Below are 26,440 nucleotides of genomic sequence, written 5' to 3' on the forward strand. Positions count from 1 at the left end.
TTCAACTGATCATAAGTACTTTCTACGCTAGATTTAACTAAAGGTAGGAGTACGTACAATATAAACTATTACAAATGGTCATAACATGTTGCTAATGCAAGCACACACACTTTTGCTTGAGAAATTAAATGAACAAATACAAAACAAATGTAATTTCCGGTTTATGTCTTAGAAGAGGACACAAAACGAGAGGCAGATGTTGGGAAAGCGTTCTTAAATAAACAGGCACTTGAATAATCCGTCCTGAATACGACGATATCCCCACCTGAGCACAGGCTTCATAGAAGCCAGCCAGCAGCTCCGGTGCCCTGCCTTTGGTGTAGTAACCAATGATGTTCTTCATGATGTCCGGGTTCTTGCGCCAGTCCAGAGACTGCAGGTAGTTGGCAGCCATGATGTAGATCTCCTTCTGACGAGACACGCCGGCGAAGAACATGATCTTCTCGGTGTCACCCGACTTCAGGAGAGCCCTCATGGCCTGTTACAAATTAAATAAGAAATATCCATGGTGTTTGACATTATATTTATACCTTGTATGTGTGTGTGTGTGTGTGTGTGTGTGTGTGTGTGTGTGCACGCGCATACACAGACACTGCATATAAATGGCACATAACCTTTTTTTGTGGGAAAGAGAGCTAATCTAAGACAGGTGGAGAGAAAAATACCAAATAATCTTAGCTCTCGTCTTTAGCGTTGTCTTTTCTGTCTACTGTATGTATTGTATGCACACCTTTCTAGTATCATTTACCACACAGCACCATCTAACCTTGAGCTTGTTGCCAGCCTGCGTGTATTTCTTGGTGGCCAGGTGGTAATTGCCCTGGCGCATGCAGCAGTCGGCGATCCTCTCCAGCAGGTCCTTGCGGGCGTCTTCGGACAAGTCTTTGGACTCTTTGGTGACGGTCATGTTCTCTGCCAGCTCCTCTGTGATTGTCAGATTCTGGTCCACACACAGCTGCAGAGCATCGTGATACTGACATGGCACACACATACACACACATATAAATACGTACATACCGTATATACATGCATGTGTGCAAGACAACAACACCAACAGAGACAGAGAAGCAGACATGACTGAAGTTTTATGTACGCATACGCACGACCACACACAAGTGCATTATACAGCTTAAAGGGGGTATATGTGATTTAAAAAATGTATTTTAGAGTATTTGTTCAGAAACAGGGGTCTCCCCCTCTTTCCAGTTTTCCGTAAACAGGAAATACATTTTCAGGTCAGGATACTAATTTGATCCAATCAGGAGAGAGAGCACTTACAGGATACAGGATAAATACGTAAAATAGGAAGTGATGAAACAAAGAAATGAGCAGACAAAATTGGAACAATATAACATTTAAGCTGATTAATGGGTTCTATTTCCTGAGTGGATGAAATGACCCACGTGAAAATGTATTTTCTGTTTATTAAAGAGCTGGAGAGATGGGGGAAACCCTGTTATTGAACAAACACTACAGCAATGATTACTATCAGAATAGAGCTTTAATATTTTAACTAAACAGTTTTTGTTTTAACCAAATATTATCACTTATACCGCCTTTAAACATGTAGGGATTGATCAGTATCCACACATGAGCAGAAGTGAGAAGTAACAAGTTACATTTACAATTACTTGTTGAATAAATTGCAATTTACAAATTGAGAAGTATATTTTTGAAGAAATGATTTTACTTTTGGGCCAAATAAAAAAGAGTAAAAGATTTTATTTATTGCATAATGTTTTATTTATGGTGATATGGTTTATGGCTTTAGGCCACGTTTGAATTGGCTATTTAGATTTTCTTTAATTCTATTCTACAAGCATTTATCATTTTATATTTTAGACATTTCAATTAAACTCTGATTATTTAAACAATAAATCAGATCACAGGAAGTAACTCAGTCTTGAGTCATTATTATTTTAATGAAACAATACTTTTACTTGAGTGCGCACGCACGCACGCACACGCACACGCACACACACACACACACACACACACACACACACCCACCTTCTTGGCTGCCAACAGTAGCTCCACAGCCTTCATGTATTGGTCATGTTTGATGAAGAAGTCCGAGCATCGTGCCAGGAGAGCAGGGTCGGAGTTCTCGTTGAGGTCCTCAGCTATAAACTGCAGCGCTGAGAACTGCTGTGTGGCGAAGGCCAGCTCCAGGGCTTTGGACACATGACCGGCCTAAAACAGACAGGAGGCATGTAGGTCCAAAACTATTAGTGTACCATTGGATCGTAGCTTTTAAAAATGTACATAAAAGAATCATAGGCAGAACCACAACATTTACCATTTACAGCATTCTGTTTTTAATGTTTAGATAATGCTGAAAACAACATAACTGAACCTAACAATGTGACTCTGTATCCTTGTCAAGGTTTTGTTTGGTCATCTATCACCGCCTTGTGGTAGAATTAAGAATGCATGCATTTCTGACATGCTGTGTGAACCACTGAAGGACACAAACATGGCAGAGCATTGTGACACACCTTATGGTAGAGTGCAACAGCCCTGTCCATATGATCGCCTTTCTCTTCATAGTAACATGCTGCCTCCATCATGTCCTCTGGGTTACTGAGCAGAGCCAGGTTCATCAGCTGGTCATCTAAGCCATTTTCCTGCTCATAACAATAGTATAGTATGTTAAAGCATCATACCCGGAGAGGCCATGGTTTAAAGTGACACAGAGTGGAGTGCCTAAATCTTTTACAAAACAGTGACAACCTATACCTGGTAATGTTTAAACAAAGCCCCAAAAAATACAATCATTTATATGCAACAAATGTAATTCCTGTTCCAAGTAATGTAGTTCTTCAGTGGCATTTAGCAGATTGGTTGCCAAGCAACACACAAATAATAACAGCATAGTACTTTGCAAATACTGTACATCTAGATGGTGTGTTGATGTTATGGTATACATTAGCTAGTAGATGCACTATAGTTTACCTTGCAGAGGCGTATGGCGTTGTTGTAGGCCTGGGCTCGTGTGTAGAAGTGGACCGCCTGTCTGATCTCATCATCATGACCCTCGTACTGTCTGGCCAGGTGGTAGGAAGCAGCCCTGTTCCCCGTGTCATTGGCTATCTCAGATGCCTGGCGAAATAAGTAGCAGGCCGTCATCACACCATTGTGTCATCGCATACAGTGATGCATGAATCAGTGGTTCTCAAACTTTTTCATGTCAAGGACCCCCATAATGATATGTTTTTGCCGCAGACCCCCTTCTCAAAATATGTTGTTCCAGGGACGCCGAGAAGCAAAGATTTGAGTTACAAATGTTCGCTTTAAAAAATATATATATTCAAAGATTTGCACACATTTTCACTATTTTTCAAAAATAGCAGATCTACAAGCTCATAGCGCGGCACTCGGTGCCGCGCTATGAGCTTGTATATCTGCTATTTTTGAAGCATAAAATATGGAAAAACTGAACTAAAATGATTGTGACGCTTTATTAACTAATTTTGCTGGGGACCCCCTGGTACCCCCCCCCAAGGACCCCTGGAACCAATGGCATAAACATCATTGCATACTTGATACAAAAGTCGAGACAACGTTGAAGCATTTCATATCTCGTTTTGACCTTCAGCATTCCTTACACGAAATACCAAACTCAAACATCAATCTGCAAAACATCATCTTTCAAATGTAATAAATGCATTCAACACCATCCAACCTTCCACCCAGTGTGTCACCTTCTGAATGTTCCCCACGTAGCAGTGAACTCGGACCAAGGAGAGGTAATCCTGGGCGTACTCATAGTAACGCAGTGCTGAAGTCATGTCTGACTGGCTTTCAAGGTACTGGGCCCACCACTTATAGACGTTCCTGGGTTGATGGGAGAGAAATTATGAGTTTTTCTACATTTAATTCGCAATAAATATTAATCACGTTTACCATTTGAAATATTAACGTAAATTGAGTGATTGCGTCAATAGAGCACCGAAGTCTGACATCACTGCCGCTAGAGGGCGCTATCACCCTCAGTCACAGCGTAATTTTTCTCTCTTGAAAGTCCCCATAAGAGACTCTTAGATCACGTCATATAAGAACTGTATTCCAGATATAAACAAATCAGCCGGGCGATTTTATTCATTTGGATATGAAGCATCAACTGAAAAAGTAAAAAAAGATAATAATCTCCAAACACAGACGTTATCAAATGTAACTCAATATCATAAACGACACAGAGTCACGTACCTGACAAAATCGATGGAGTGGTTTGTTTATTTTTGGAACACAGTTCTTATGACGCAATATAAGATTTTCTCTATGGGATTTTCAAGAGAAAAAATAACGCTGGGACCCAGGGGTAGTGGGACGGTCGGTACTCTGTGTGCCTCTAGCGTTTCCCAGACATACTTGTCCTTCATTTTGTTCACGTAGATCTCCAGAGACAACGCATCTTCCTGGAGCATCCTGGGCACCTCAAACCTGTGGGTATCCGACTTCTCGTAGCTGAAACAGATAAACCGATACTCAGTTACAAACCTCCAATACTCCATAGTCAACCAACACCAGGCTACCGCATCAATACCATAATAGCACTTTATGCTGATGGGTCTTACAATGTGAGGGCCAGGCTCTTGTCACCCATGGCCTCCAGGTGTTTGGCATAGTTGTAATAGGTGGTGCGCAGATGGATGCGGTCATGGCTTTCGGCCATCTCCACGGCCTGCTGCCACTGGCCAGAAGCCTGGTAGAATTTGTTGAGGAGGTCGTAGCGTCGGCAGCTCTTATACAGCTTCTCTGCGTCGTCCTGTCAAGTTATAGGAAAAGTTACTGGGCTTGAGATGTTAAAAAAGAAGGTGGATCTGTTGTTTGTAGAGGCAACAACTTTTGTAGGTTTTCATTCTGATGAGCTGTGTTAAAGGGATAGTTCACTCAATTATTTTTGTCGCATTCCTAAGCCAATGATTTGATGACCAGCCGACCGGTAGGAACCGCTGCCGGTCATCAAATGAATAATTATTGGCTTAGGAATGCAAAAACTAAAAAATATCCATGAATTCAAGTGTCCATAGGGTGACTGTCAAGACTTTTAGGTCACTAAGTTAAAAGTATTGGTGAAAGTATTGTAAAAGTATTAATGTGTCGAAATAATTTGACTAAAAAATACATTTCATATATTTACATTATATTTACATTTCATGTATATTTCATATGTTTACATTTAATATGTTTACTTTTCATTGATATGGTATTTACATTCATACATTTTCTATGTCTTTAAAATAATTGTAACAGTAATGTTATGGTTACGTGAGTCTGGTAATTCTTGAGCATGCGCAGATGCTACTAGTAGTCTTTACAATGGTGGAGACGTTCAGTCCTATTCTACTGCGTCAGGATCACACAGCCAGTTGGTATGTTGTTAGCTGCTAGCGTGGCCTGCTACTTGTATTCTGTTAAACTGCTGGTTCATAATGCAACCTGATAATAATGTCTTAAGCATGTATGTGTATGTTTACATCCATTACTGAGTTGGCGTTAGTTGGGATAAATGATTATTAGACAAACCAACTTAATATGAGCCGTTAGCGTGATGCTAAGCTAACGGGCGTTTGGCGCTAGCATGCGGCTAACGTTAATGCTAACATCGTCACCGTGACTGAACCAATAATGTAAACGTCTCATCTACAAACTTTATGAACATTATTGTGGTTAATAGTATCAGTGCTGCCCAATTAGTGCATTGAGGAGTGTTATGTTGGTGTATTTTGTGTATTGTGTAACTTGGTCACTAACTTAATGGTAGAGGGGACGCGTTGTACGTTCAGAATGCCTCATGGGTAATGTAGTCATTGTTCTAATTTCGGTCCTACTGTGTTAGACTGTGTTATATTACTTGCTGTTTATTTGTGCATCATATATTCTATGAATATATGGTAAATGCTGTTTATTTCTTTCTATATTCCCAGGTTTATGACCTGTGTGTCTAGTACTATGTACTGTGGATGTAAAAATAAAACTACAAAAGACAAAACACGAGTTGTGACAAAGACGTGTGATTCCTGTCAGCCTATTCGGAGGGCTAAGAATTTGAAGATCCGAACAGTCATAAACCAAGGCCCGGCTTTCTGAAAGAAGAGGACGCCGGATGACCTTGAAGAAAGGACAAAAGTCCAAAGACAATATAAACTTAAAAGAGTCTGTTCTGACCCATCTGTCTGAGCTAACAGCCCATCCATACTGCTGCTTGCTCATTCTGCTAACCTGCTAGCCGAAGATAAAAATAATTAAAGCCAAGAAGAGGGAACAACGTCTGACAACAGGACTATTGAGCCCAGTTGGCACAAAAAATTATATATTTCGGTCAACGCAACATAAAAGCAAGATGACAACAACAGAGGAGGAGCTGGAGAAGCTAAAGCAGAGGCGTTCGGCAGCCCAGACCGCTTTCACCAAAAGAGCCAACCATCTCATCTCCAGGGCTAACGCGCTGGGAGAAAGCGAACTGAGAGTTGAGTGGAGGAACCTCAAAATGGAGCATACTAGAGTCAGAGATGCTGGGTTTGAATACGGCATGGCCCTACGAGAAGTGGACAATGAAGAGGCCACAAAGAAGGCGGAGCAAGTAGACGAGAAAACGTCGGAGTGCGACCGTAAGTTTGATGAAACCGAACACATCGTCCTAAAGAACTTCTGGGCCAGGTTTGCTGAAGAGGCAATTAACACCCTCGCCATAGAGGCTGAGTCAGCATTGGACCAGGCCGAGGCAACCGACCACCAGCAGTTGACTAAGAGGGAACGCGAACTGGTGAATAGAAACCTGGAACGAGACGTCGGCGAGCTCAACAAAGCAGTGCTTGACTGGATAGACGTGATTCCTAGACCCAAAGTAACGGAGTCAAGGGACCGTACCAGGAAGCTGAGGAAGCGACATGAGACACTGTGGGACAAATGGGCTTGGCGAGGCTGGCACCAGTCTGACGACGAAGAGGAGCTGCGAGAACAGGTGAAGCCAGCTGTTGCGGGAGAAGAAACCCAAAACAAAGAGCTAACCAGTGAACTAGCAGCGATGCCTGCCACTCAACCTGACCTGTTCTTCCCCGCAGTCACTCAAACCCCTGTAGGTGGTGTCCAGCCTAGCATGCCCAGCATGGCGTCCAATCTCAGCTTTGGCGCACATCAGAATGCAGCGAGCACGCCACACGGCACCCACAGCACACTGCAAAGTGGTTCCGGCACGTACCCCGGTGCTTACAACTTCAAGCCCCAAATTACTCTAGAACGAGCACGCCTGCCCATGTTTTCCGGCAACATGAGAGACTATTATCGCTGGAAAGCTGAATGGGAGGACCTGCAGCAGCTGGGAAACCCACATGGGTTGGAAAATGTGAAAAAGTTCCATCTTCTAGGCAGCCTTGACGAGAAAGTCAAAAGGGACCTTGTGTTGTCCAGCTGCGGCTCCGCTAACGACGTGTTCAGACTCCTGGATAACAAGTACGGTAACAAGCCGAAGATAGTGCTGCTTATCTCGAAAGAAGTGCACGGACTTCCCCCCGTTAAGGGAAACCAACCCAGAAAGACAATCGAACTGATTCAGGCTGTGGAGAGAGCTCTGCGTGATCTCCAAGTCCTGGGGGAGGAGGATGCTCTAAAAAACCGAGTAGTGGCGCAGTCAATTGAGAGTAAGCTGCCGGACTCCCTGAAAGAAAAGTGGCTAACTCACAAGAAAGACCCTTTAAGCGGCTTTTCACCACGCAACCACTTCGATTGCCTACTGCAGTACCTGAAAAGGCAAGAAGACATTCTCGAGGAGTTGGATCAGTTGCAGCCTAGCCCAGCGGACTATCCTGAGCGAACCAACGACAAGAGCAAAGAAAAGAGGGCATTCACTAAAGCCACATCGGGAAACACCCAAAAGGGCTCTCAACCAAGCTCATGCATCGCGTGTGGGGACGAAGAGCATGCAGGGAAACTGTTTGCCTGCAAAGTCTTCAAGAAGCTCAACCTGTCAGGCAAGAAGGCTCAGCTGAAGAAATCAGGAGCATGCTTCAAGTGCTTGCGCCTTCATGGTGAAGACGGCAGTTGCACCCAAAAGTTCCTATGCTCAAAAGAAGACTGTCAGAAAGGAGGGTCCTCAGACCACAATTACCTGCTCTGCCAGATGCCACCAACGAAGAAAAAGGAAAAGAAGAGTGGTGAGCAGAAGACCGGAGAGCAGAGCAATGCAAAAGTGGATAAAAGGAGGATTGGACTGACTGACAAACAAGAGGAGCTCCTTGCCAAGCTCTCCCCTGAGTTGAAAGCTGAGTTCAAGGAAGCCTTCTCAAACAAAATCTCAACAACAGTGTGCACCAGCACCAGCCGTGAGCCTAAAGAGTACCCAGTTGTAATGATGCTACTAGAGGTAACGACAAACTCAGGCCAGCTAATCGGCACTCTGATTGACCTCGCTTCAGATACCAATTACATCTCGATGGAAGCCGCTGAGCGTCTCAAGCTTAAAGGCGAGAACATCAAGCTAATTGTCCAAGGAGTTGGAGGGATGGAGAAGACAGTTGCTACCAAAAGGTACACCCTAAGGCTAAGAGTACGAACTCCCAAAGGCACAGTGACGGAGCACAAACTCCTCTGTTATGGCTTGGAAAGCATCGCTAAGGTGAACCAGGCAGTCACGCCGCAGCAACTGCAAAAGTTCTTCCCAGACGTAGCAGCTGAGGACTTAGTCCGCCCCGAGAAGATCGACCTGCTGATCAGTCACAGGGAAGGTCGCCTAGTCCCACAGCCAACCAAAGTGGAAGGAGACCTCGTCCTCTGGGATGGACCCCTGGGGAAGACAGTCGGTGGAACTCATCCTGACCTCTTTGAGGTTGTGGACCTAGCAGTGCATAGGTCTGACACTCACTTCGCAAGGTCGATGAGAACAGCTTCGAAGGCGTACAGAGAGATCCTCGTGGGTCCTGCTAGACCTAGCGAAGCCCAGGAGGAAGACGGAGCACCAATCCTTCGGAGTACTGCGGCTACCAACAAAGAAGTCATCGAATGGTTCAAGTGGGACAGCGTCGGCGCGGCTTGTGATCCTCAATGTGGAGGCTGCAAGTGCGGTAGATGTCCGCCTGGAGGCAAAGAGATGACCCTAGGAGAGGAAAGAGATCTTGAAAAGATTAAAGAATGCCTCACCTACGTGCTAGCTGACAAACACAGCGAATCCCCTCACTGGGACGCGGCTTATCCATGGAGAGGAGACCCCGCGACGCTGCCAGACAACCGACGTGCAGTGGAGGCGACCTTCCGGAACACGGAGAAACGTCTCGAGAGGGAGCCGGTGTGGAAGGCTGCGTACAGAGAGCAAATCCACGATATGGTCTCAAGGGGAGCTGCCGCTAAACTCACAAAAGAGGAACTCGACAGCTGGAAGGGACCGAAGTGGTACATAAGTCATCTCGTCGCACCAAACCCTCACTCATCCTCTACCCCTGTGAGAATCGTTTGGAACAGTAGCCAAGAGTTCCAGGGGGTGAGTTTGAATGACCTCCTGCACAAGGGTCCAGATGTCCTCAATCTGATCAGAGGAGTCCTTCTGAGATTCAGGACTGGATTGTACGCCGCCCTAGGCGATGTTAAGAAGATGTATAACTCTGTTTGGCTAAAGGACGAAGAAGTACAACTCCATCGATTCCTCTGGAGAGACAACCCGGAGGATGAAATTGAAGTCTTCGTCGTCGTCCGGGTCAACATCGGAGATAAACCTGCAGGTTGTATCGCCCAGGTCGCCATGAGAGAAACGGCAAATCTGCCCCAGTTTGCATCCATGGTGGAAGAGCGCCGGGTTCTGGTAGAAGACAGCTACGTCGATGACATATTGACGTCCCACGACGACCTCAAGACTCTGGAGAAGATCACTGAAGGAGTCGGAAAGATCTTGAAGGCTGGAGGCTTCTCCCTTAAACCGTGGGTCTTGACAGGCCAAAGTGGGAGGTCTGGGACTGCGGCTGACTCCAGTAACAGTACAACAACCGTTTCTGCGCCCAAGACTCTGGTGTTACCCAACCAGATGCTGGACGAAGAAAATAAAGCACTGGGAGTCGGCTATGAACCAGAGACTGACAAGCTTCGCGTGATGACGTCCATCAATTTCTCGAAGAAGCGAGGCAAGATGAGGACGGGACTTGATCTACGCGAAGAGGAAGTCAGAAGTAACACTCCAAACCCCTTGACCCGTCGCATACTGCTAAGTCAGGTCGCTGGGTTCTACGACCCCATTGGGCTTGCCACGCCCGTAAAGCAGAAAGGGGTAATGCTTGTGAGGGAGTCGTACCAAGAAGCAGGACTAGGAAATCCAACTAAAGACACTTGGGATGACCCACTCTCGCCAAAACTCCGGGAGGCGTCCATAAGACTCTTCGAGGAGTATGTGAGACTCGGCCAGATCAGGTTCGAGAGAAGCCTCACACCTCCAGGAGCCATCGGCCGCCCAGTTGGAGTAACGTTCTCAGATGGGAGTGAGGCTTCCTACGGCGCCGTGCTCTACCTCCGTTGGGAGACGCAAGACGGGGTCGTCGTAAGGTTGGTTGAGTCAAAAGCTAAACTCACTCCTCTCGACCAGAAAGGGGACGTGATTAAGGCAGAGTTATGCGGCGCAGTCTTCGCAATCCGTCTGAAGAAGTACTTTGAAAAGCACTGCCGCATCGAAGTCGCACACTGGGTCTACTTCGTGGATAGCCAAACCATTCTAGGAGCGATCCAGAAGGATAGTTACGGCTACCAAACCTTCTTTGCCAACCGCATCGGAGAGATACAAATGGCTGGACCAGTGGAAGATTGGAGGTGGGTTGACGGCTACCTCAACATATCAGATATTCTCACAAGGGGAGCAACTCCCGAAGAGCTCGATGATAAGTCAGAATGGCAACGAGGCCCAGAGTTCCTGAGATGGCCTGAAACCGAGTGGCCTGTGAAGATGGCCAGCGAAATTGTGACTACCGTCGCTGATGACGTCAAAAGGCTGCAGAGAAAGGCATTCTCAGCTGTGGTCACCAGAGCTCAGTCACAAAAGCTCTCAGGCCCCAACAATATTGTCATCGGTGCAGACTTGAGAGACTCAACGCTGCAGCCACCGCCGAAAGACCAAGGTCCAACTCCAACAGCAGAAAGGCCGAAGAGGAGACCCTGGGGCGTGGCTCTCGTGAGCCTTGTCGAGCCCGAACGGTTTAGTAGCTTGTCAAAACTATGTGGAACTGTCGCCTGGGTTCGACGAGCTGCGGACTCCTGGCTGAATGCAAAATATCAAGCCTCGGAGTCAGCAAAGTGGGAGGCAAGGGGCTCTAAGCTGTCTGCAGAAGAGAGAACTGTGGCCTTCCAAGACCTGGCCCTAGCGGCTCAAGACGGCGTGGACTTTCAGGACACAACCCTGAATCGTCTAGTTGTGACCAAAGATCACAACACAGGACTCTTGCTTTGCGGCGGTAGAGTCCAATCTTGGAATGAAGACGGAACGGCTGTACCGTTAATACCTTTCCAGTCATGGCTGGGAACCTTGCTAGCTAGAGAAGCTCACGAGGCAAATCATGAAGGCGTTGCGGCCACGCTGCTGCGCACAAGGAGAAAGGCCTGGGTGGTACAAGGTCGGAGGACTGTCAAGAAGGTGGTCAATGAGTGCGTCTCTTGCAAGAAGCAAAGGGCCAGACTATGCCGGCAAGTGATGAGCAATCTACCTCTGGAGCGTACCAGCAGAGCAAACCCATTTGAATATACAACACTAGACCTTTTCGGCCCCTTCGAGGTGAGGGACGCCGTGAAGAAAAGAACCAAGAAAAAGGTCTGGGGAGTCGTGTATTGCTGCATGGCTTCCAGGGCCGCCCACGCTGACCTCGTCGACGACCAGTCTTCCGAGAGCTTTCTTCAGGCCTACTCCCGATTCACTGCTTTAAGGGGGCATCCCAGGAAGTTATGGTCAGACAGAGGCACAAACTTCGTGGGCGCCAAGCCTGCTCTGAAAGAGCTGCACAGGCACCTGGCCTGTGTGCAGAAGGCATCAGTTGAGAACACTGCCGCTAGAAATGGCACTGAGTGGCAGTGGGACTTCCATCCTGCGGACTCGCCCCACAGGAACGGAGCAGCAGAGGCAGCTGTTAAACTCATCAAAAGAGCACTCAACAGCCTCAGCGGAACCACCGGCTGCTACACCTGGGGGGAGTTCCAGACCCTGCTCTACTCGGCAGCCAACTTGACCAACGAGCGACCCATCGACGCCAAGGCGCAGGAGCAAGAGGACTCAGTGGAGTACCTGACTCCTAACTCCCTTATCCTGGGGCGCACCGGACAAGGAGGAGACATGCACGGAATCGACGTGGAAACTCATCCTTGGCGCAGGCTGAGAGCTGTCCAGACTGGAGTGGACAAGTTCTGGTCGAAGTGGAGCGAGCTGGCGGGCCCGAACTTGTTCATCCGACACAAGTGGCACCGAGCAGAGAGAAGTGTCAAGGTTGGAGACGTGGTCTGGATCGCAGACCAGAACGCCCTTAGAGGACAGTTCCGGCTCGGCCGAATCGTCATCACGTATCCAGACGAGAAGGGGGTGGTCCGCGACGCGGACGTCACAACCTGCATCGGCCTTCCTGCCCCTCTTGTATCCAGAGCCCGGGGGAAGGACTCTACCCTGCCTACGACCATCGTCCTTCGCAGAGATGTGCGGCGGCTGGTCGTTCTGATTCCAGTTGAAGATCAACAGGAGGTGAGAAAAGTCCTCACCATGGGTACCCAAAAGACTCTGTGACTCTTAAGTGAACTTTGTTTAGTTAGCGCGGGTAACCCTGGGAGGCAACTGAGTGGTTTCAAGGGCACACCTACACTCAGTAGGAGGACTGGTGGTGGGACCTACCTCCTGAGTTAGTTTTGCACGCATGATGTTCCGCTTTAAAACTGTGAAAGAGACTTTCGTTTGAAAAGCACTTTATTTTGTAATGCCTACAAAGGTTGGACTTTAAGTTTGAAATGCTCACTGAGTGACAGTTGTGTTTATGTAACCTCCTTGGAAATGATCAGTCGGTTAAGTGGGAGGTGTCAAGACTTTTAGGTCACTAAGTTAAAAGTATTGGTGAAAGTATTGTAAAAGTATTAATGTGTCGAAATAATTTGACTAAAAAATACATTTCATATATTTACATTATATTTACATTTCATGTATATTTCATATGTTTACATTTAATATGTTTACTTTTCATTGATATGGTATTTACATTCATACATTTTCTATGTCTTTAAAATAATTGTAACAGTAATGTTATGGTTACGTGAGTCTGGTAATTCTTGAGCATGCGCAGATGCTACTAGTAGTCTTTACAATGGTGGAGACGTTCAGTCCTATTCTACTGCGTCAGGATCACACAGCCAGTTGGTATGTTGTTAGCTGCTAGCGTGGCCTGCTACTTGTATTCTGTTAAACTGCTGGTTCATAATGCAACCTGATAATAATGTCTTAAGCATGTATGTGTATGTTTACATCCATTACTGAGTTGGCGTTAGTTGGGATAAATGATTATTAGACAAACCAACTTAATATGAGCCGTTAGCGTGATGCTAAGCTAACGGGCGTTTGGCGCTAGCATGCGGCTAACGTTAATGCTAACATCGTCACCGTGACTGAACCAATAATGTAAACGTCTCATCTACAAACTTTATGAACATTATTGTGGTTAATAGTATCAGTGCTGCCCAATTAGTGCATTGAGGAGTGTTATGTTGGTGTATTTTGTGTATTGTGTAACTTGGTCACTAACTTAATGGTAGAGGGGACGCGTTGTACGTTCAGAATGCCTCATGGGTAATGTAGTCATTGTTCTAATTTCGGTCCTACTGTGTTAGACTGTGTTATATTACTTGCTGTTTATTTGTGCATCATATATTCTATGAATATATGGTAAATGCTGTTTATTTCTTTCTATATTCCCAGGTTTATGACCTGTGTGTCTAGTACTATGTACTGTGGATGTAAAAATAAAACTACAAAAGACAAAACACGAGTTGTGACAAAGACGTGTGATTCCTGTCAGCCTATTCGGAGGGCTAAGAATTTGAAGATCCGAACAGTGACTAATCGATAGGAAAAAAGTCATTTTGGGGGTGAACTATCCCTTTAAGGGTTGTAAGTTGAAAAAACGTGTGTCTGTGTGGTTTGTGCCTATTGAGGATTCGGTTGGACCAGCGGTTGTCTAGAACCAAACCAGATTTGTATCTGTCAGTCTGTGGACGCACTGAATCTCTGTGTGTGTGTGGAGGGGTGTACACATCGGCTGTCCTGATTGGCCCAACCCAACTCATCGGCCACATGGATTAGCCAATCTGTGCATCAAGTTTGTGTCGCTGCACCAGCAAAAATGGTAGAGTGCACAATAGAATTTCTTTTACAAAATAGAATTTCTATTAGACAAAATGTCTGTCTGTCTGTGGGTTTGTCTCCCATTGACGGCCATGTAGGTCATCAACACGATGTCAGCAATCTTTTATGAATCAGTGATCCCTGGATCTCCATATTTAGTTGATCATTATGTTCAGTTATTATGTAACGCTCTGTTTCTCAAAGTCTGGTCCGGTCTTTCCAGGAGTCCAAATGGACCCTTATGGGTCTGTAACTCTGAGAGTATACAGTACAAACGGAACCACTTTTTATCTTTGGGACCCCAATCTTCACTGTAAAAATCTCAGGGTTAATTTAACTTTGAGAGTGTACAAATGGAACATTTTTGTGTTCAAATAATTGTAGTGGATTTCAGAACGGTTTGATGTATTTTTGGACACGGGCAGAACCTTGTCAGAGCCTACACCACCATATCGGCCCTTAAATGGTCATCCTTGACCCTGTTATACTGAATGACCGACGATTTTGACATGATTTCGTGTGGGACACTACTAAGATGATTGATATTGTACATTGTGTGGTCCACATTATTGTGTCGCTGGAAGCTCGAGGGGCCATTAGTTACTATTGACTGCTAATTCATTGGTCTTACCAGCATGCCAAGCTGCATGGCCAATACCGCCACTTGGGCCTCCAGTTCAGGCTCGGCCTGAGCCTCCCTCAGTGAGCGCGCCACCCTGGCATTACCCATGTTCCCCAGACAGACTCGTGCCACATCCAGGCGACGGTTCTTCACGCACATTCGTGCCATGTTTTCCCATACGGCCTCACTAGAGACGGAGAAGAGAAAAGAAACAACATGTAAGGGCTTGATTATACTTGGTTTGTGTGGCTCTCATTACATTTAAAAAGTATTGTGCATTTGGCAGAAACAAGCAACCAAGTATTCTGCGAAACACTGAAAGGCTCAGACCCATTCCAAAAAAGTATTCCTATCTCTATTTGTATGACAAAGACACACGTTAAAGTTCTCCTGCAGTTAATGGTCATGAAAGCTTTCAGTGTGTGGTTCAGTAATTGTACACATAATTTGCTAATGAGAGAAGTGCCGCTGTAGCAGGGATATATCAAACCAAAAAAATGCAGATTTCATCATGGGCCTGGTCGTGCAGACATTAACTCCCCCAAATGTGATAGATAACCTCAGTTGGGCTTCACCGAGACTACGTCATCCGCCTCCTCATTTCGACATCAAAACACAACCACATGAATTTCCCACTAAAACCTTTTCACAGGCAAATGGAATTTCAGCCACAACCTGTGTGTTGTGTGGGACCATAGACTTGAAACAAGCCAAACTAGAGGAATGCTGTTCTTGTTGCCCCCGGTCCTCCCTCTGTCTCTCGCTGACGTCAAACCCTTAACACCACCCTGACCCCCCCTTCTCTTCTGCCTCTATTTCAGATTTCAGATTCCACACCCATCTGGTCTCTATTTGTGTCCCTCCTCCCTCCTCGTCTCTTTAGCTGATACAGATGTGGGCTGTTTATTAAAGTTGGGCAACAGGAAATTCCCCAAATCTTTGGGGGCCCGGGTAGTGTGAGGGAACAGAGGCCAAAGACATACAGAGAGAGAGAAAAAGACGGAGAGAGAGAGAAAGAGAGAGCGAGTGAGAGAAAGAGCCCTTGCACTGGAGGTCAAACTTGGCTCTCTGTGGTGCAAACCGTGCAACTACCTCCATTTCACTTCTCTACGAAATCTATGTCCTTCACAGCTAATCCTGGACTGGAGTTGGACTGAGAGAAAAGATGGAGACAGCTGGCGTTATATAAGTTAACCTAAATATTTCAGATAGATAGATAGATAGATAGATAGATAGATAGATAGATAGATAGCAGAAAAAGCAGACCTACAAGCTAACAAAGCCTCACATCACAATGCGTTGTGAGCATGTAGATTGTGTATTTTTAATTGGCCCAAAATAGGGAGTCCAGGTTAACTGTGGTTAAATCAGTCAAGTGTTTTACTGTGTATGGAAAAGATGTGAGATGAGAGAGAGGCTATTACACAGAACACACACAAAGGCAAGATCTGGAGAGACGAAAAAGGAAAGACAGGAGAAGGAAGAGAAGAGAAAGAGGGGTTTACATATAAGCACCCCCCCTTCCCATCCTCTTTTCCTCTCAGGAAACGCATCCTGTTGCTAGTTGACCATGGCAGCCAGCAACCAGTTTGTCGCACACGAGAGAAAGAAGCATGAACGAATGGCTCTCTGGGGCTCCACAGAAAAAAATTAACACGAGCACACATGCATGCACACACGCACACTCATGCACGCACACACACACAAAGGAGGTAGTAATGTGTGTCAAAGCATGCTGCAGCCACAGACAGATGTCCCTACTGTGACACAAATGGCAAAATGCCCCCTCCCACTTCAGCTTTGACCTGTGGTACTGAGCTGTAGCAGTAGGAGCAGTGCCGATTCCCACAGAGAGAGAGAGACAGAGAGAGAGACAGAGACAGAGAGAGAGACAGAGAGAGAGACAGAGACAGAGAGAGAGAGAGAGAGACAGAGAGAGAGACAGAGACAGAGAGAGAGAGACAGAGAGAGTGAGAGGAGATATAGCGAGCAAGCGAGAGATAGTGAGTGAGAGAGAGAGAGAGAGAGAGAGACACAGAGAGACAGAGAGAGAGAGAGAGAGGGAGGGCGGGGGAGTTTGCAGCAAGGCGGAGTGGGAAGATCTTCCAGCATAGAGTTCTGTACACTTTGGTTTGAAGCTTCAGTGAGGGAGGCAGCCAACACACAGCTTCAACAACACACACAACTGGACCATCTGCATTTCTCTGCTTCTCCAACCCACCCCACCTAATCAGCCACCACACAGCATCTGAGAGACAAACAGAAAGAAAGAAATCACTACGCCTACACGCCGGACCGCAAAACAGCTGCACACACACACACACACACACACACACACACACACACACACTGTGTGAGCGCAACAAGTTGAGTGCCGAGTGGAGAAGAGAGAAGCAGAGAGAGCACACAGCAGCACCGGAGAAATAAAAGGAAGGAAAACGACAAAGAAGAGGAAGGAGAGTAAAAAGGAACAGGAGTGCAGTCAGTGCAGGATAGTCAAGCTGCATCCAGGCGGAGACGGTGGAATGGACCCGGGTGTCCGTCGGATTAACCCCTGTGTGCCCGCAGTGCAGTCTGAGGAGGAGGGCTGAGGACCTTCGCGGCGACGGCACCCATCGCCTCCTGAATGAGGATGAACGGAGATGTCCTTTAGCTGAGCCTCAACGGTAACGCGCTCGCCATCCCGGTCCCTCGCATCGGGCTACCGCTCAGCGCCCGCTGCTCACTGGAGGGGCAGGCGGAGGAGGCGGCTGTGGTGGTAGTGGAGGAGGAGGAGGAGGAGGGGGGGGTAGACAGGACCCCGGAGGCCCCGAGCGACACTCCCGCCCGCGGGGAGGAGAGGCGGCGGGGTGCCGAGCGGCAGGCCGGGGTGCAGGCGGCGGGAGGAGGAGGGGGAGACGAGGGAGAGGGAGGACGGGACGAGGTGGCCGGCGACGGGCGTCGCATGGCCGTTCAGCGGCTGGTGGTCGCGGCGGTGGCGGTGGCCATGCTGTCCCTGATCTTCAACAACGTGGCGTGTTTCACCCCCAGCTGGGTGCTGCAGAAACTGGAGGACGGGCGCAAGCGCAGCGTGGGGCTCTGGAGGATGTGCCCCATCAGCGGGGGTCACGACGAACCCCCGGCGGGGCGGAGGGGGCCAGGAGGGACGCAGAAGCAGTGTGAGAGTCTGGGCTGGGGCTCCGAGTTTGCGGGCTACCAGGAGTCCCGAAGCACCGTCAAACGTACGTTTATTTCATATTTCTGGAAGTGTGATAATAAGTGGGATAACTGCAAGGTAACATAGACAATCTCATTGCAATTGTCATTGAAGATGTAGTAGTGACTAGCAACATTGTGAAATCTATATCAGCATGATGCCTGAATACAGCAGACAGCCATGTTATATTGTGAATGTCAGGGGCTATCTCCTGTAAACCATTAGTCTGTATTGAGCTAATTTATGGCATGTACTGATAAGATAGGACATGTTGGGCCCCACCGTTTCCTGGGGAGTCTCTCTAATGGCTGGCCAGAGATCCATTATGTTGAAACTGAGAACACAGAGGTCACGACAACAACATCTAATGGTTCTCCACTCTGTTCATCTAAACGTTGGACCGATGGTAGTGCATGTATTTGAAAGGCATGACACATCTGTTTCAAATGTTCTTATTATTGTTTAGATAATATTTGGGCTAGATTTAAGAGATAACCATCATGTCCTACTGCATGTCCTACAGTTTGTCCTATGTCATAGACACAGGACATAGGACATTCCAGGTCTAGGGCCAGAGCTAGTGCTTGGGAAACAAATGGCTGCATGATCCAACCAGCTAACGTTTTGGGTGTTGTTGCTGGGCAACAGAAGACAAAAGAAACATCTCAAAGTGCTTGCAGTGATTACCTAGCCTAGTTACTTATATCTCGTCTCTCGGACCATGTTGTCCCAGTTTACAGCCCTGTGTCACACTCTTGTTTCCCATAGTTAGGAATGTAAGCCCAGCTATTTTTCCCACACATTGCCCCAGCACGCAACAGCTTTCAAACCTTGCTAGCTACAAAGAAGCCTAGGCATATTACCACATGAACCCTAGCATCAGTATTCTGGCCTTAATCATTTATTTAATTCTCGGAAAAAACACTGAGGGCTGAGGCCCTCTTTTCCAGCAGTGACGAGATTACAAGTTTGAGAAAAGCACAAACAACATAAAAATGAATTAAAATAATTAAAATAACATGATTAATAATAGGCAAACATTCCGAAGAAATGTATGAACATTCAGCAAACATTTGTGCAAAAATAGCAATCTACAAGCTCACAACACGTCACAAGTTGTGAACTAGTAGATGGATGGAAAAAAAATATTTTCGAAAATACTTGTTCACTCGATCAGGGCAATATTGTGTTCAACACTTCACTATGCTGCCAATAACATGCAACTCTTCCCTTGGCCGCTCCAGTGCAGTTTGACATGATGCGGGCCTGTAACCTGATGGCCACAGTGGCCCTGACAGCTGGTCAGCTGATCTTCCTTCTGGGACTGATGGAGCTGCCCTTCGTCACCCAGGACTCTCAATGGTGGGAGGAGGCCATCGCTGCACTCTTCCAGCTAGCCAGTGAGTACCAGTCCACTGCTACAATACAAGGTTCAACATGCTTTCAATCTGTACAAGAAGGATAGAACAGCACCTTACAGATTCAAAATATATCCAAGTACGCTAAACATTACTCATAACCCATTAAGAACTGAGGTTTTATTTAGATTTTTGTTTTGATTTTTTTAATCAAAAAATGCAAATCTACAAGCTCGTAGCGTGGCACTCGGTGCAGCTTGTCGATCTGCTATTTCCGCCAACATTTTCGCATCAGAATACTTATGCAAGGGTTTATGTGATTAATTAATACATGGCATCTGTATTGATGAAAATCCTACAAGCCATGCATACAATATTTTATTCTCACAGACATAAATGTAGATGGTGTTGCCGATGACATTTCACATGACCTTTGGTGGAGTTCCAGAAAACAGGAAACCAACAGAGATGGAAGATTGGCTTAAGCATAATTAAAACGTCATAGCATTGACTGCGATCGCTTTATGAAAATAACCTATTTTCGTTGAGCAACACAGTTGTGCAATAAAGTATAAATTAGGCTTTAATCTCAAACGCCACAGAGCAGCCTCTCAGGGCAACCACTGCACAGGCCAAAGAACATTGCCAAACCTTGCAGACATAAGCCAAACCTAAACATTAAAGCTACTTGACCAAAATTATAGGCATGTAGATTTAGAAATTGTGACCAAAACCCATTCTTCACACAATACACTAGAACATGTCACCAAAAGGGTTTTATGGTTTCAAGGAAGCCATAGCTCAATAGTAATACAAAATGCAAGTAGTTGAAAAGATGCTTTAGTTGTCATTTTAGTTTTCCTCCCATCTAAAAACAGCCACATGGTTGCTATGCTTCACCGAAATTACCTTTTTACCCAAATGAAGCACCTGAGAAGAACCTACTGTAATGCTGTGTTGAACACTGGATTAGCGAGTGAACGATCCAAACAATTAAACCAAAATTAAACCAAAGAATGAGAGGGACTGCAATAGGAAATTAGAAAAAAAAAGAAAGCAGACGCTTGGGCCTTATCGTATCAACGAGGGCATTTTCAAGTAAGAGTCAATTAAAGGAAAACAGAACAACCAGGAATAGAAGTGGGAAGAGAAGAGAGGAGGTGCATAACCCCCCCAACACACACAAACACACATACTCGTCCACCACCACCAGTGTCAGCCAGCCATCCCAGTGGGATGTGTTGCAGCCATATTGTGGGCATGGCCAGTCTCAGTGGCCCCCACTGGGGACATTTGTGACGATATGTGCATGAATGTGTGAGCTTGGGAGAGAGAGAGAGAGAGAGTTGTTTGGAGAGGGGCTTCAGCCACTGGGGCAGCATTGTGTGGCAGTGCAGCCTGAAGGGGGTCTTCTGGGCTAAATTTAGTCCTGGTCTTGAGCTGGTCGGCCGGAGCTGCAGCGCGCCAGAGAGCGACTGTCGGGCGCCAGGATATCCCTGCTCAGGACGAGGAAATGCCTGTGACTACCTGTTATGCAAACCCCAGAACTGGAGGAGGAAAACGAGGGGTGGGAGGGGAATGGTGGCGGACACGAAAGACAGTTCGACAGGGACTGTGTGTTTGTGTGTGCACTGCTGGGAGGAGTGTGTGTGTGTGTGTGTGTGTGTGTGTGTGTGTGTGTGTGTGTGTGTGTGTGTGTGTATGTGTGTTGTGTGTTTATAGGGTGTTTCAGTAGAAAAATGTCCTGTGATACACACAGCATGCAGGGTGGGAACGGCCACTGACCAGATAAGCTTGGCCTAGCTTTTTATGCCTGTGTTTACAAAATGTTCAGGAACAGAGGCAAATAAAGAGTCCCCTCTCGACATGAGATAAAACACCCAAGTTCTTCGGCACGCACTTCTGGACGAGGACAAAAGCTTTTATCTCAAGGCCTTGGTGGTGTGGGGACAGGGAACCACCCAAATAAACACTCATTCACAGAGAGCTCACACAGTGACATCAAACTTGTCACTTGGTCAAAGCATAGTTTAATGGTAAAATAATCTGATGTCAGATTCCATTAGTTATTTACTTAAATGGGTGGTGACTGTTTTTAGCCATTTCCACAAACTGGCTGATTGTGATTAATGAGGTGATGCCCGTCACAAACAGGAGTTATAATAGTGACAATAGAGAAAGAAACACACCTATTTCCCTGACTCCTAAAAATAGTGATCCTGTTTGGAAAAATGGCATCTTCCTTTTAGCTTCTGAACGCCTACTGAAGTTCTTACCATATATAGTCACCAATGTTGGTGAGTAATATGTGATTTTTGGCAGATAGGATGTGTCCCACCAGAGTAACAATACTCGGGAGAATATTACTGAAAATAAACCATTGATGATGACACACGGGCAAAGATCAGTAGTCCAACTGCCTCCAAACTTAGCACAAATATCACTCAGGGGTCTGGCTTTTGGGAAGTCTACTTTTGGACGTGCGTGTGTGTGTGTCTGTGTGTATGTGTGTGTGGTGGGGGAGGGTTACAGGTTGGAAGATGGGGGGGTATGGGGGGCGCAGGGAGGTATGGGGGGGTTTCAGGCGCTGGCGCTTTTTTTCTAGTCTTTTGAATCTGAAGAGAAAGGGTCCAGAAACGGTTGGTCAGAGACTGTAAGTAGCTTCCCTGTCCCAGTCCCACCCCTGTCCATATTCCATATAGGGCCCTCTTCAGTACAGGTTGTTCTACCCTTCATTAATCCATTCCTCGCATTACCTCTCTTCAGTTCTCGCCAGTGAATGGTTCCTGGCAATGCATGAATGAATGAACAAATGAATGAATGAAGGTATTTTTTATCTTTCAGCCCCCATCTAAGGAATGTTTTCGTTCTCAGATGTGCCAAAAACCTCAGCTATCACACGTAGACCGTGGCATAAAAACATCCAATTCCATTCAGTGATATCTCAACACCTTAGGCCTGGCCAGCTCGATGGTCACCGTGTCATCCCCTGGGAACAGAGCTCTGGAAAGGGCCTGTGAATGGACAGAGCTCTAGTGGGTCAAAGGTCAAGAGTGCAGGTCGAGTGGGTTTTAGATGGGACGTCTATTGATTTAAACTAAGTTTTAATTATTTGGTGGGCACAGCTGGCACCGAGCCCACACTGTGTCCTTGCCTATTGTGTCTCGCCAAACACACAAAAATGGCAATGGCACTCAGAAAAAAAAAGAACAATGCAGAGGGAAATAATATGTGCTGCTCTATTAGAGCCGGATAATGGCCAGTCATTCACTACAGGCCAAGTTTCTGAATTCAAGCAGCAGGAGCCCTTTGGGCATACATTTAATCTAGTTCAGATTGCATTTTGTTTTCAGCAGTGGTTTTCTTTTCTTTTTTTGTTGTTGTTGAACAGATTCTTAGAAGGATTGGATGGAAGTTTGAGCATTTGAGGAGTCATTGAGGCAAGTTGATTATCAGCCATGTGACTCTTAAGAATGAACAAAAATACCATGGTACAGTTACAGTATGGAGGGTGGGGCAGAGCAGCCTTAGTGAATTTCCAGAACCAAGATAAGCGTCGTTTAGATTTTTCTGCCTGACAGATCATGTCAAATGTCCAGCAAATAGGTTAACCTTAAGCAAGGGGCGTGGAGGGGCGGGAAGGAAGGAAGGATGGAAAGAGGAAGAGAGGGAAGGAAGCCGTGACAGATAAGACTGTGCCAAAAAAAAAAGAAAAAAAAAAGAGTTTCACACAGGCAGAGACCACCCTGGAACCTGGAAAGGAGATTATTAATTTTTCTTAGAAAAGGAGCCAGACAGGTTAAACATGAGCAGATAGGCGGAGCAAGCAGTTTGCACGCTAATGAAAACACACACAATGCAAGGTTGATGTGGTTACACACAATGACACACAAACACAACATTTATCTACATCCTCCTCACTTAAACAAAAGGCAGACATATTGCATTACAGTCGGTGGTGGAAAGTTAAGTACATTTACTCAAGTATTGTACTCGAGTACAATTTTGAGGGATTTGTTTCTTGATACTTCTACTACACTACATCTCAGATGCGAATATTGTTCTTTTAACTCCACTACAAACCCCCTATTCTATACATCAGCAATTCAGAAATAGACGATCTACAAGCTCACAACGTGTCGCATTGCGACACGTTGTGATCTTGAAGATCTTCTATTATCGAAAGAAGTACTCCATTTTATTAATATCTTCGAAATAGTTGTGCTTCTACTTTTGGAACTCAAGTAAAATGTTGAATACAGGGGTTTTACTTGTAACTAACAGAGTATTTCTACATTGGCATTGCTACTTTTACTTTACTATTAAGTAAAAAATCGGATTACTTCTTCCACCACTGATTACAGTAGAAGGAAAGAGAGAGAGAGAGCGACAGTGAGAAATAGCAGAAAAGTCTTCCACTGGCGCAGTTCTGCTGCAGGAAACCGACTGATTCATATCCTAATGGGCCAACATCCCCCCCTATCCAGTGATATTTTTGGTGCCCTTTATTTATACCAGCATGGGGATGGGACAAGCTTTCAGACGATGTGTTATTGTTGAACTACTGACTGGCTCCAGACCACACTTGAGAAAGAGGGAATGGGGCGTGAATCCTCTGTCATTGACCAGAATGGGTGACTTGCACTCAATAGCCCTGATCCATTATCCTTTGTGGGGGTAATATGCATGATTTCTTCAGTGAAGAATATGGATAATGGACATTAATATGAAAATACTTGTATTTGTATAGCACCTTTGAGCTAGGATGAATACAGAACCTAGAAATCAATGTACTGTACGACTATATAAATATTGACAAGAAAGTTTAATACTAAACTGTTGCTTTACAGTTTTATAACCGACATGCTGACATAAAATATAGCTCATTACACAATCATGCTGTGCACGGCCAGACAGTGTCCAGCGCCAAAAATAGCAGATCTACAAGCTCACAGCGTATCGTGCTGCGATGTGAGCTTGTAGATTCGCTATTTTCAGTTTGTGACACGATGCGCAACCAAGTATAAATCAGGCAATCAACACTCTGTATGAACACACTGTATCAGACTCACGAACAAGGCATAGTCTGTGAAGTGAGGCTTATGCAACTGTTTGCCTTTTTTGTATATACAGTAGTATCTGCAAATACAAGAGGGACACAATGTGGGACCACAATATAGCCGTCTGTAATATGTTTTGTCTTGTAAGGTTTGACCATATGTGAGCTGGGAAAAGCATTTCCTCTCCGAGGACAATAAACGTCATCTACCCTAATCTAATCTAATAACTTCCCATAGCAGACATTACTGCTTTGCCACCATTGTGATGAAGACAAAAGAAAGCAAAGATTAAAAAAAACAAAAAAGAAACAGCATGAAGCTTGAGATGCCGTGTTTTTTACACCTCTTGCGTGCAAGCTGCAGTTCCTTGATGCGTGAGTTGCTATAGGCTACTGTGAATCAAAGAAATTACGGGGTGGAAAAAAGAAAGGCCTCTCTGTGATATTTTTACACTGTGGAGGCCTTTGATCCTAAAATCTCAGAAGCTCTCCCTTGGAGGAAACAGACTTCTGAATTCAAAGACCCCTGCTGGACTTTTCGTCACTACGGCAAAGTGGATATCCTTATCACTAGCCTTATCACTGACAGAACAGTCGGATTATGAATTGCATTTTTTTTCAATGAGCTCACTTGGCAATCATTGGCTCTCACGAGAGCAGTGCCAAAACCCTCCTTCATTAATAAATAACAATGAAAAACTCTCAAAATGAACCCAGTTGGTATGTCATTTTCCAGTTATCAGTTCTTCAATGAATTGAATACACAGACAGGTCCCCAATGGAAACAAGCCACAGTGCCTTCTTGGGTTTAATCCTTTTAGCAGACCTTGTATAGAACAGTACTTCCTGTGCTTTTTTTGGGCAAACTATTAATAAAGTATTCAATCAATAAATCAATCAATTCTTGACCAAGCGATTCCCAACCTGCCCACTGGTGGGCAGTGAGGATATTACAAGTGGGCCCCCAAATAATCTTCAAATCACCAGGACACTAACACGTTAGTTCCATTGATCCAAGCCGGAACAAAATCCATTTGATTGATCATTAAAATAAATAATGCTCTGTAAATGCATGCAGCCCACCCATCTGACCACTTTTAAAGATTTTCAAGTGGGCCCTGATCCAGAAATGATTGAGTAGCGCTGGCTTAACCCATCTCCCGTTTGTGATCTTGTCCAGGTTTTGTGCTGGTGATCGGCCTCGTGACCTTCTACAGGATCGGGCCCAACACATTCCTGTCATACTCCTGCTATGTGGACATAGCAGCATGCCTCCTGGCCACGCTGGCTGCAGCCATGCTCATCTGGAACATTCTGCATCGCCGCGACGACTGCCTCGCGCCCCGGGTCATCGTCATCAGCCGGTCCCTGGTGTCGCCCCTCCACCCACGCCTGGACAACGACTACGTGGAGTCGCCCTGCTGAGGCCTCGATTCGTAACTTTGTCGCACGATGGTGTCGTGTTGCTGAGAATGGCCGACGTGAAGGACGGACTCTCACATGCGCGACAGGACAACGCCTCTGAAACGCAAGACATAGCGCTGGTGGATAAGCTCTATGCACAGCAGCCATATTGGAAAAAACGTTCCAATACTGCCTTACTTCCTTCACAGGTGTTACCAATGGTACTAATGAAGGCTCCGTTCCATTTAGTGTAGCACAGTGGTTCTCAAAACTTAATTTCAATACATTTATAACGATAACTCTGAGAGTGTACAAATGGAACCAAATGGAATCCATTTGGTTCCATTTGTACACTCTCAGAGTTACACAACCGTAAGGGAACCCCCTCAAGGAACCCTGAGTGTTTCCAGTGAGCCAACATGCACAATATCAGAACCCTGATTCTCTTTGACCAGAATGGAACAGA

General features: G+C 45.8%; 2 protein-coding genes across 2 annotated transcripts in view; one reads left to right on the top strand and one right to left on the bottom strand.

Annotated features, from left to right (window-relative positions):
• Positions 1 to 26,440, bottom strand: part of ift140 (intraflagellar transport 140 homolog (Chlamydomonas)) — a 46,295-nt gene that overhangs the window by 1,546 nt on the left and 18,309 nt on the right. The window contains exons 19-27 of the mRNA XM_084078541.1: positions 14,967 to 15,144; positions 4,578 to 4,768; positions 4,372 to 4,467; positions 3,705 to 3,837; positions 2,956 to 3,102; positions 2,499 to 2,627; positions 2,011 to 2,193; positions 767 to 973; positions 266 to 478 (exon numbers count right to left, since the gene is read on the bottom strand). Coding sequence (XP_083934667.1) covers positions 266 to 478; positions 767 to 973; positions 2,011 to 2,193; positions 2,499 to 2,627; positions 2,956 to 3,102; positions 3,705 to 3,837; positions 4,372 to 4,467; positions 4,578 to 4,768; positions 14,967 to 15,144 — 1,477 coding nt within the window. The remainder of the gene's footprint in view (positions 1 to 265; positions 479 to 766; positions 974 to 2,010; positions 2,194 to 2,498; positions 2,628 to 2,955; positions 3,103 to 3,704; positions 3,838 to 4,371; positions 4,468 to 4,577; positions 4,769 to 14,966; positions 15,145 to 26,440) is intronic.
• On the top strand, positions 17,614 to 26,250 carry tmem204 (transmembrane protein 204). The gene is made up of 3 exons (XM_084078064.1): positions 17,614 to 18,178; positions 19,398 to 19,553; positions 25,751 to 26,250. Exons 1-3 carry the CDS (start codon positions 17,902 to 17,904, stop codon positions 25,993 to 25,995), a joined length of 678 nt encoding a protein of 225 aa, XP_083934190.1. The 5' UTR covers positions 17,614 to 17,901; the 3' UTR covers positions 25,996 to 26,250.

Source organism: Gymnoscopelus microlampas, assembly GCF_963454915.1.
Source record: "Gymnoscopelus microlampas genome assembly, chromosome: 14".
Lineage (NCBI taxonomy): Eukaryota > Metazoa > Chordata > Actinopteri > Myctophiformes > Myctophidae > Gymnoscopelus > Gymnoscopelus microlampas.